At 51.4% G+C, this 9,665-nt stretch overlaps 2 protein-coding genes across 2 annotated transcripts; one reads left to right on the forward strand and one right to left on the reverse strand.

The window, feature by feature from the left end:
* Positions 1-1,953: 1,953 nt before the first annotated feature.
* On the forward strand, positions 1,954-2,908 carry ERAS (ES cell expressed Ras). Its single transcript, XM_019629608.1, has one exon. It carries the CDS (start codon positions 2,029-2,031, stop codon positions 2,707-2,709), a length of 681 nt encoding a protein of 226 aa, XP_019485153.1. The 5' UTR covers positions 1,954-2,028; the 3' UTR covers positions 2,710-2,908.
* A 974-nt stretch (positions 2,909-3,882) lies between these two features.
* On the reverse strand, positions 3,883-7,505 carry PCSK1N (proprotein convertase subtilisin/kexin type 1 inhibitor). The gene is made up of 3 exons (XM_019629607.1): positions 7,286-7,505; positions 4,538-5,010; positions 3,883-4,218 (listed from the first exon to the last, which is right to left on the reverse strand). The coding sequence occupies exons 1-3, from the start codon at positions 7,496-7,498 to the stop codon at positions 4,029-4,031; spliced, it is 876 nt and encodes a 291-aa protein (XP_019485152.1). The 5' UTR covers positions 7,499-7,505; the 3' UTR covers positions 3,883-4,028.
* Between the last annotated feature and the right edge of the window lie 2,160 nt (positions 7,506-9,665).

Raw genomic sequence — 9,665 nt, forward strand, 5'->3', positions numbered from 1 at the left:
TTGCGGTGGGGTGGGGGAGGGAGGTCACAGGGTCTCAAGGACCCTATAATAACACTCCAATAGCACTTTCCACAGCAAGTGTTTCTACATTACTTGCGAAGGGTGAGACCTCTCGTCTGTTGATCTCTGATGGGCTGTGGGACCTCAGGCCAGTCACCAACCCCTCACATTTCTGAGCCTCGCTGCTCCTCATTGATAGAGGCCACAGTGGTGATAGCCCAAGCCTCACCAGGGTGTCAGGAGGACTGAGTGCGGGAATGGCAAGCAGGTCCCTGGCGCGAGCTAGGCTCTCAGTAAATAATACCTACTGCTTTTAGGATCATAGTCACAGTCATAGCGACCTTGGCCAAGAGGGAAGAGCCATCCCACCTGTACCCACCCTTAAATAATGGCACCCTCAGGTTTCCACCTGCCCAGACCCAAAACTTAGGCGTCATCTTTGACCCCTTCTCCTGCCTCTTAATCTCTCAACAAATCCCACCCAATTTATTCCACCTTTAGTGTGTAGCAAAATTCGACCTCGCCTCTTCACATCCACTGCCGCCTCCAGCCTGGACTACTGCGGTGGTCTCCTCACTGCTTCTGCTCTCAACCCCTCCTCTCAGCCTGTCCTCACAGCTAGATCTTCTCCCTTTTTCTGCCCCCCAACGTTTGGGGGCCCCCGAACTCTGTGTCCTGTTTACATCTTTCCTCATCACGGCCCCCTTCTTTCTTTGCAACCACATCCAATAACTATTTTCAAGGATCTCTCAGGGCTGAAGACCTCACAGCTGGATCCCCATCTGGGACCTTGCTCCCCCACCCTGACCTCCAGCTCCCAAACTCAGCACAAACCCCCATCTACTCCCAAACTGCCATTGCCCCAGGGTTTCCGGAGAGACTGGTAGCAGCCATTAAGATGCTGCATATCCTGAGGCCACACACTGAACTGAGTCCAGGATGTGTATTGAATGAGTTACCAGGTTATTTGCTATTAATAGCTAGCACTAATTGAGCGCCTGCGGTGTGCCCATCCTCTCCTAATTGCATGGTAATTTACTTGCTTATCTTGTTTTTTGTCTCTTCCGAGCTTTCTGAATCTAATCCTCCCAAGGCCAGGGACTTCTTTTTGTCACTGCCAGATCCCCACCCCCATCTCTGCACCCATCACAATGCCTGGCATGCAGGAAGCTTCTCAAAGTAATGAAATAAAATTAAATTATAATGGAAATGCTGGCATTAGCCAAGCTCCTTTTGTATGCTTATCACCTGTTGCTGAAATATGGGTTGTCTGCCTTCCTGACCAGATGGTCACATTTTTGAGGGCCAAGGTTTGTTTTCTATTTTCCTCCACCTTGCCACACAGTAAGTTCCCAGTAGCAGTATGCTGAATAAGTAATACACACTGAATTCTATATAACGGCTAACATACTTCATAGTTTGCTTATTTATTTGGTTTATTGTCATCACCTTTTAGAACCTTGCCCTGGGGGCAAGACTATTGCTTATCACATACTGTATCATAGGCATTGTGCTGGGCTGCGGCTCAACGGCTCAAAATTCAAAATCAAAACCAACAAAATCCCTGCCTTCCCTCTGGAATGGGGCAGGGCTGCTAATGGGCAGGGGGTTCCTTTCTGGGGTGGTGAAAATGTTCTAAAATTAGATTGTGGTGGTGGTTGCATAAGTCTGTGAATATACTAAAATTCGTTGTACACTTTAGCTAGGTTAACTTTATGGTATATAAATTATATCTCAAAGCTGATTTAAAAATCCCTGCCTTCAAAGAGTTTATGTCATAGAAGGGAAAGAGAGAGAATAAACAACATATATAATGTATATAGCATATTAGAAGGTGACTAGGACACACTAGGCACTCAATAACTTGATTCAATGACACTAGCTACCCCCTTGCCCCTGAATGATCTCCTCTCCTAACTTAACGCTTACAATCCCCAACCTCTCACTCCCCCCCCCCCCCCCCCCCCGCACGCTGTTGTCTTTCTTTTCCCAGTTGCAAGGCCTGCTGTCCACATCTCTTTCCTGAGCATGGTGCCAACAAAGCCTAACACGCTTGATCTGGGCCTGGGATCATGGAGCCCTAGCACCCAGGAGGAGAGCGACAGAGCTCAGGAACCCTCCATGCATGTTAGGAAGAAGCTGCCGGAGTACAAGGCAGTGGTGGTGGGTGCGAGCGGCGTGGGCAAGAGTGCGCTGACCATCCAGCTGAACCATGATTGCTTCGTGGAAGACCATGATCCCACAATCCAGGATTCCTACTGGAAGGAGGTGGCCCTGGGCAACGAGGGCTGCATTCTGAATGTGCTGGACACGGCAGGGCCAGGTGCTCATAAGGCCCTGCGTGACCAGTGCTTGGCTGCTGGGGATGGTGTGCTGTGTGTCTTCTCCCTCGACGACCCCTCCTCTCTAACCCAGCTGCAGCAGATGCGGGCTACCTGGGGCCCTCACTACACCCGGCCCCTTGTCCTGGTGGGCAACAAGTGCGACCTTGTGGCTGGTGCGGGAGATATTCATGCTGCTGCAATAGACCTCGCGAAGAGCTGGGGGGCCCCCTTCGTGGAGACCTCAGCAAAGACACGGCAAGGTGTAGTGGAGGCCTTTTCCCTGCTCATCCTTGAAATACAAAGGGCCCAGGAGGCAGAGGAGGCCGCGGCAAAAAAGGCCCGGCACCGTAAGGCCATGTGCCGTTGTGGCTGTACCGTGGCCTGAAAGTCTTGGTCAAGAAAAGTGGGCCCACCCCGAGGTCTGGGTGATGGTTCCTTCGAATGAGACCCCTAAGCAACTAGCTATGTGGGACACTGGGTGTACTAGAGATAGATGGACCCCTCTTCTGGGAGGTTTTTGTTTGGTGATGGGCTTTTTGATAATGTGAGGCATACTACTTACTGTTGATTATGTTCTGTCAAGTTGAGAGATTTTGTGCAAAATTAAATAGTGTTCTTAGGTTTCAAAGCTGCCTCCATGCTAAGTGTTTGTTATGTGGGTAGAAGTGAGACTGGGGAGAACATTACTTGAATGGTGAGAATCCTTTCATTCATGAAATGTCAGGGAGCCTGCTGTTTGCCAGGCCCTGCTTTGGGTGCAAAAGATGTAGAGACAAACAAGACACTTTAAAAAAAAATCTCTGCTCTTGTACATATGACATAAGGTGATCCTTTCACGGCAGGTGAAGGGATAAAGTGTAACTACCGGTCAAGGAAACCCTTCTTGAGTAAGTGACATTTGAGTGAAAACTTGTCAGATGACTAGGAGCAGAGGGAATAACCAATGCAAAAGCCATAACCACAAACGGTCTACCAAGAGGCCAACTCCCAATATCTTCGGGGCTGGGCAAGAATACAGATAACAGTAGCCTCTATACTATATAAATATTTAAACATTACAAATCAAGCTAACAAATGTAAACAACATACATTCTAGCCTCCTACCTTGACAAATACCACATTCTTTACGAATTTTTAGTAGCTTCAGAGTTTCATGCCAGGATGTGAGTGCGTTGGGAGGGTTGAGCCCTAGCTTGCAACCTGCTCCCTTCCGTTTCCACCGGTAGCCCCTTCCCACAGGAGGAGCTCAGGTGCACTGGGACATGCCAGCCAGCGTGGCTCTGGCTCTACTTACTCTGCCTCACAATAGCCACCCCTTGGTCCTCAGAAGGATGTACCATCAAAGACGCTGCTGCCAGCCCTGAAAGTGGCCCCACAGCCTTCTGGGCTCCCCATACCGAAATAGGGCACTGGGTAGGCAGTGCCACTGAGGCACAGACTAAGGGGGTGTCTCTAAAGTGCCTGACCGAGGTCAGGGGCCGCTCTTCCGGTCTAAGGGCCAGCACCACCACCGAGCCCTCCAGCCCCCTAGAAACTGCCACTCACACAAACAAGCACATAGCTGCTTCAGATCGTATTTATTGTGGGGATATTGGGGCTCCAGGGCAGGAACTGCAGCTGGCGGGGACGTGCCGGCGGGGAGCAGTTGGGGTGTCCGGGGAGGAGCAGCCCTGGGCCCGCGGGCGCGCAGGATCCACGCAGTGCTCAGGGCGGCAAGAGGCGGCGCGCCGGGGGCGCAGGAGTCTCCAGGCGCTTCACGCGCAGCAGGGCTCCCAAAACGCCCTCGGGGGGCATGTCAGACCCCAGATCCTGATCAGCCGCGCGGCGGAGGCGGCGCGGGGCAGCCATAGCCTCGGGGTCCCCGTTTCCTGGGAGGATCCGCCCCAACAAGTACCTGCAGGGGAGCAGAGAGGATGCAGTGAGGATGTGTTGGCGTGTCATCGCCCGGGCCTTAGGACCCTGACGGCCCTGCAACCCCATACTGCATGGGGACCCACCGCCTCCAGTCTCCTCTCCACCCCGGTGTCCCCAGCCCACCGCTTCCCCGAGACAAAGCCCCCGCCTCCCGCCCCAGGCCCGAGAGTGCCCGTACCCTAGACACCCCAGCCAAGCACCTCTGACCCCACACTTCCGCCTAGAGTCCCAGGACCCAGGTATTCGCACCTCCACCCAGGATGCAGGCGCCTGCTTCCCGCCCACCCCGTGCCGGCTACCTCAGCAGCTCGGGATCCACGTCTGGTGTGTCGTCGCCGTTGTCCTCGGCCTCGGGGCCCGCGGGGCCGTCATCGTAGATTGGGGGCCGGGGTCGGAGAGCGGCGGCGGGGGCAGGGACGGGGACCAGCTGGGCTGTGAGGGCGGAAGGGTCGAGGCGGGAGCGGAGCAGGACACGGGCCAGCTGTGCGGCTGGCCCATCAGGATCGTCCTCCAGGCCCAGAGCCGGATCGGTAGTGCGGGGAGCGCCCCAGGTGCGCAGCAGCTGCGCCAGGGCCCGCGCCTGCTGGTCCTCGGCCTCCTGTGCCTCGGCACGCGCACGCTCCTGCCGTTCGGCCTCCAGCAGGTGCGCCAGCGCCCGCGCCAGCTCCTGCACGGCCCCCGCAGTCTCCCCTCTGGCCACTGCCCTCCGGAAGCGGCGGGGAGCACCAGCCTCGCCCAAGGGCGGCAAGGCTGCACCCAGGCCGCGGGGCTCCTGCGGGGAAGATGAAGTGGCGGGAAAGATGTCAGCGTCCCTCAGGCCAGGGACCCCCCGGTCTCCATGGACCTCAAACATCCCTAGATAACACCAAAGGCATTATGGCCCCTCAAACTTCATACACCCCTAAAGCCACTGAAGACCCCCAAATATCTCCAGACAAACTTAAGACCACAAAAGACCCCCAAAGGTCCACCCCCCTCCCTCACAAACACACACACACACAAAGATTTCCTAATGACTCAGAACTTGCCCCAGGGCTGTTGGAGACCAGGTTTCTTTATATTAGTGGCAATGGTAGATATGACAGCTATAGATTTCTCTGTATTAATGCTGTGGACAATAGGAACCTATATTTGCATTTTATAGGTTCCTATTGTCTACTTGTTTTACCCAAAAGGTAGCAGACCATTCGGCACCTTGCTTTTTGGAATCTATATCTACATCAGTTCATTAAAAGCATCCTTTCTCTCTTCTCTTCTCCTCTCCTCTCCCCTCTCCCTTCTTCTCCTTCTTCTCCTTCTCCTCCTCCCTCCCTCGCTCTCTCGCTCTCACCTCTCCTTTCTTATGCATTGAATGCCTTTTGTGTAGATGTACAATAGTTTATTTAACCAGTCCTTAATTGATGAACATTTCATGAAAATTACAGCAACACTATTTGTAATAGTATAAAAGTGGAGGGAGGAAAAAAGAAAAGACAGCCAGGAAACAACCCAACTGTCTACTGACATATTGAGAATGCATCAATAAACCATGATATACTCATAGGATAAAATACTATGCAGCATTAAAAAATGAATTATAGCCACACACTTCATTCATTGTGGAGGAAACTCACAACCAATGTAGAGGTAAAAAAAAAAAAAAAGCAGGTTGCCAAATTCCACTGCAGGCTGCCTGAGACTGACACCTGATGACTTCCTAGTGACCCCTAGTGTCGACCAGAGGCCAGACACCCAGTATGGTTGCATTTCTATGAGGAAAAACTAAATAAAATATTATTTATTGTATATGTCGTAAGCTACAAACAAAAATAAAGGATTAAATGAACAGAAAATACAGGATAGTGATTATGGAGGAGAGTGGCTTCTGTGGGGAGAGGCACCCAGGGGCTTCTATTTGTCATGCTCTATTTCTTAAACTGAGTGGTAGGCACACACGGAGGTTATTTTATCATCGTTCCTTACATTGTACATATATGTTAAATATATTATGTCACATATATAAAATATTTAATAATTTTTTAAATCCTTCAGCTCTGAAGAGTTAGCAGAGAATGTGCTCCAAGTGCTCTTGGCATCCACCACCCCAGAGCCCCCAGGGAATCACACACTCACCAGCAATCACAGCCTCACACACACTGACATGGCCTGACAGGCCTTGAGATGTCACATATGCAACCCAACACTGCCACATCCACATGCAAGGAACTGCACAAATTCACACACATGGCTGCTCATGCAGTTATAATCGCCAAGCTACCCAGATGCAAGGTCACACAGCACCCTTAAAGACACAAAGCAACGCAGACATCATGGCTCCTCTCCCCACAATGACACAGCTCTACAAAGAAGTAGGGAGAAACAGCCTCATGAACACACATATAAAATCCTAGTCACTCAGTCCAACAGAACCAAAATGGGATGTGCACACGGGGATGCAAAGACTACTCCCTCCAAATCACAAACGAAATCACACACACACACACACACACACACACACACACACACACACACACGGACACGGACACGCCCATGGGTCACGCCATCACCATAGGATTCAAATATACACACGGTGTCACTGAGAAAAAAACACACAGAAGCACCCCCAGCATCACACACACAGCACAGCCGGAGCCACAACGTCACCTCTGTATGGACTCTCATAAGCGCTCACATCAAAGGACACACACAAGGACATCACACCCTCACTCCCCAGCCCCTCCCCCCGTCATCACATCACGAGCGCTCGCACACACAGATGTGCGCAGCCCCTTCCTTAATACACTCTAGTCCCATGGACAGCGCCACCGGCGCCGGACAGGGTGGAATGGGCAGGGCGTGGCTGCTGGCAAAGAAAGCCCAGGACACCAACACCCTCACACCCAGGGACCCAGCCCGGCCCCGGGGGCACAGGCATGGCCTAGGCGCGGACTGGCGGTTGGACCACGGGCCACCTCGGCCTATGTCTCCCCATGTCTCGGGAGCTAGGGCCAGGGAGGGTAAGGTAGCATCCTCCCCCCGCCCCGCCCCGTGCCCGACCGGGATCGCACCTTTACTGGCCGTGCGCAGAGCGCAGGAGGTGGCCGAAGTATACCCAACAGCAGGAGCACCAGAAGGCCGACGCCCCCGGCCCGCGGCCCGCGGAGCAGCGGCGACCCCGCCATGCTGCCCCAGCGAGCCGGGCTCCGGACGGGCGAACTGGCTGGCAAATGCGCAGCGCTGGGTCTAAGCGGGCCAGGTTGCGGTGCTCTGCGGCTGCGCATGCCGGGGCTCCCTGCACCCCCTCTCCCGCCACCCTCCCCCCGCCACCCACTCGCGCTACTTGACGCAGGCGCAGCCTGAGAGCTTTTGCAGCCCCTCCATCCCGCCGGTTGCTATGGAGATGCCTAAGGGGCAAAGTGGAGAGCTGAAGACTGATGGCGGTTGCCGTGGCAGTTGCCAGGGCAACAGACCTTTCTGTCTCCTTAGCAGAGAGGAAATTTAGCTCAGTGAGTGGAACGGGGGTCTGGTCCCCACCTCGCCCTCCTTGGGGAGGAGATATACGACCTTGTTCGTTGGCTAAACAGTTACGGATCGCCTACTATGGACCAGACACTTTACAGAGTCATGGGTTCAATCTGGGTGATGTGACCATGGACAGGTCAGTTCACCATTTTAAGGCTCAGCCCCTCACCTGCATAAAGGGGTTACTAGTAACCTTCCCTCAGAATGACTTTGAAGGTTTAATAAGAATGACATTCAGTAAGAGCTCAATAAAGGCTCCTTTCCATCCTGTCCTTGTCTCTTTGCTAGTATCTTCATCTCTCCATGGCTCTCCGTGTTTCTATTTCTTTCCTTCTGTGTCCTTAACTGTCTCTGTCTTCCTCTCCCATCTGTCTCTCTCTGCCTCCAACTCTTTTTCTCCCTTTATCTCAACAACCCTCCTCCTGTCTGTCTTATTTCACTATCTGTATCTACTTGTTTTTCCATAAATACATAGATAGGTTTTACCCATATAGTGTTCCAGGAAGGCTTTCAAGCCACTTAAAATGACAGACACATCAAAGGAAACAAAACTTTGGTAAAATTTGTGGATCCATAGAGGAGAAAATGTTGGGAAGGAAATGTTAGTGGTTATGTACGGGTGGGTAGATAACTAATGATTTGTCACTTTCTCCTTTTCACTTTTCTCTGTTGTCTGAAAAAAAATGTTGTAATGAGTATGTATTACTGTTATAATCAGATAAAAAGTAAAGATATTTTCATTTTGGAATTAAAATGAAGTATGGTAACATGACATTAATTAAGTAAAGAAAGATATTTATATTGCTGTAAGTATATCTAATCCATTGATTCTAACTGCCTCCATCTCCTCAGTATTACAAACAACTTTACAATGAAAATCCTTATATGCATCTCCTTATGGACCTGAAGATTATATACCCAAGGATGGTGTAATGGACACATGCTTAAGGCAGCTCCCATGATCCTTGCCTCCTGATGTTCACATCCTTGTGTAATCTTCTCCCTTTAAGTATGTGCATGACCAAATGTGACCAGATGTATGTGATTACATGTATGTAATTATGTTAAGAATGAGTTTGAGACAACCATCTTGTCATTTCAGGGGAAGAGACTCCCACTCCTGTTGCTGGCTTGATGAAGTAAGTGGCCTCTTTGGGGAACCTCATGAGGCAAGGAACAGAGGGTGGCCTCTAGAGGCCTAGGTTGGCCACCAGGGAACAGCCAGCATGAAATTGAAGCCCTCAGTCCTACAACCACAAGAAACTGAATTCTGCCCACAACCTGACCTTGGAAGCTGATCCTCCCCCAGTCAAGCCTCAGATGAGACTGAAGCCCCAATCAACACCTTCATTTCAGCTTCATGAGACCTCTAAGCAGAGAATCCAGTTAAGCCATGCCCTGACTCCTGACCCACAAAAACTGTGGGACAATGTTGTTTTATGTATGTTGTTTTAAGCTGAGCAATTTGTGGTAATATTGTTACACTGTAATAGAAAACAAGTATAAATGGGATAAATAAAACCTCTATAGAGAAAATTTTAAAACTTCATTAAAAGGTATAAAAGAAGATCTGAATAAATGAAGACACATCTTATACTCTTGGATAAGACAATCTCCTATTATAAAGATTTTGGGCCGGCCGAGTGGCGTGTTGGTTAAGAGCTGGCTTGGGATGCCAGAGGGCCCCGGTTCGGATCCCACATATGAGGGCCAGTGATACTGCCATCTACAGCTAAGATGCTGAACAACAGCTCGACCTGGAGCTGGGCTGCCATGAGTTGCCGGTGACGGCGTGGGCTGCAGTCCCCTGCTGCAGTGGGTTGCCATGGGCTACCGTATGTAGCCAGCAGCCAGCGTGAGCGGCCAACAGCCGCCGTGAGCAGCTGTCCAGAAGCTGGCGACTGATCTGCCTCGCCCGGGAAAAGT

The sequence above is a fragment of the Hipposideros armiger genome, unplaced genomic scaffold (assembly GCF_001890085.2).
Source record: "Hipposideros armiger isolate ML-2016 unplaced genomic scaffold, ASM189008v1 scaffold_862, whole genome shotgun sequence".
NCBI lineage: Eukaryota > Metazoa > Chordata > Mammalia > Chiroptera > Hipposideridae > Hipposideros > Hipposideros armiger.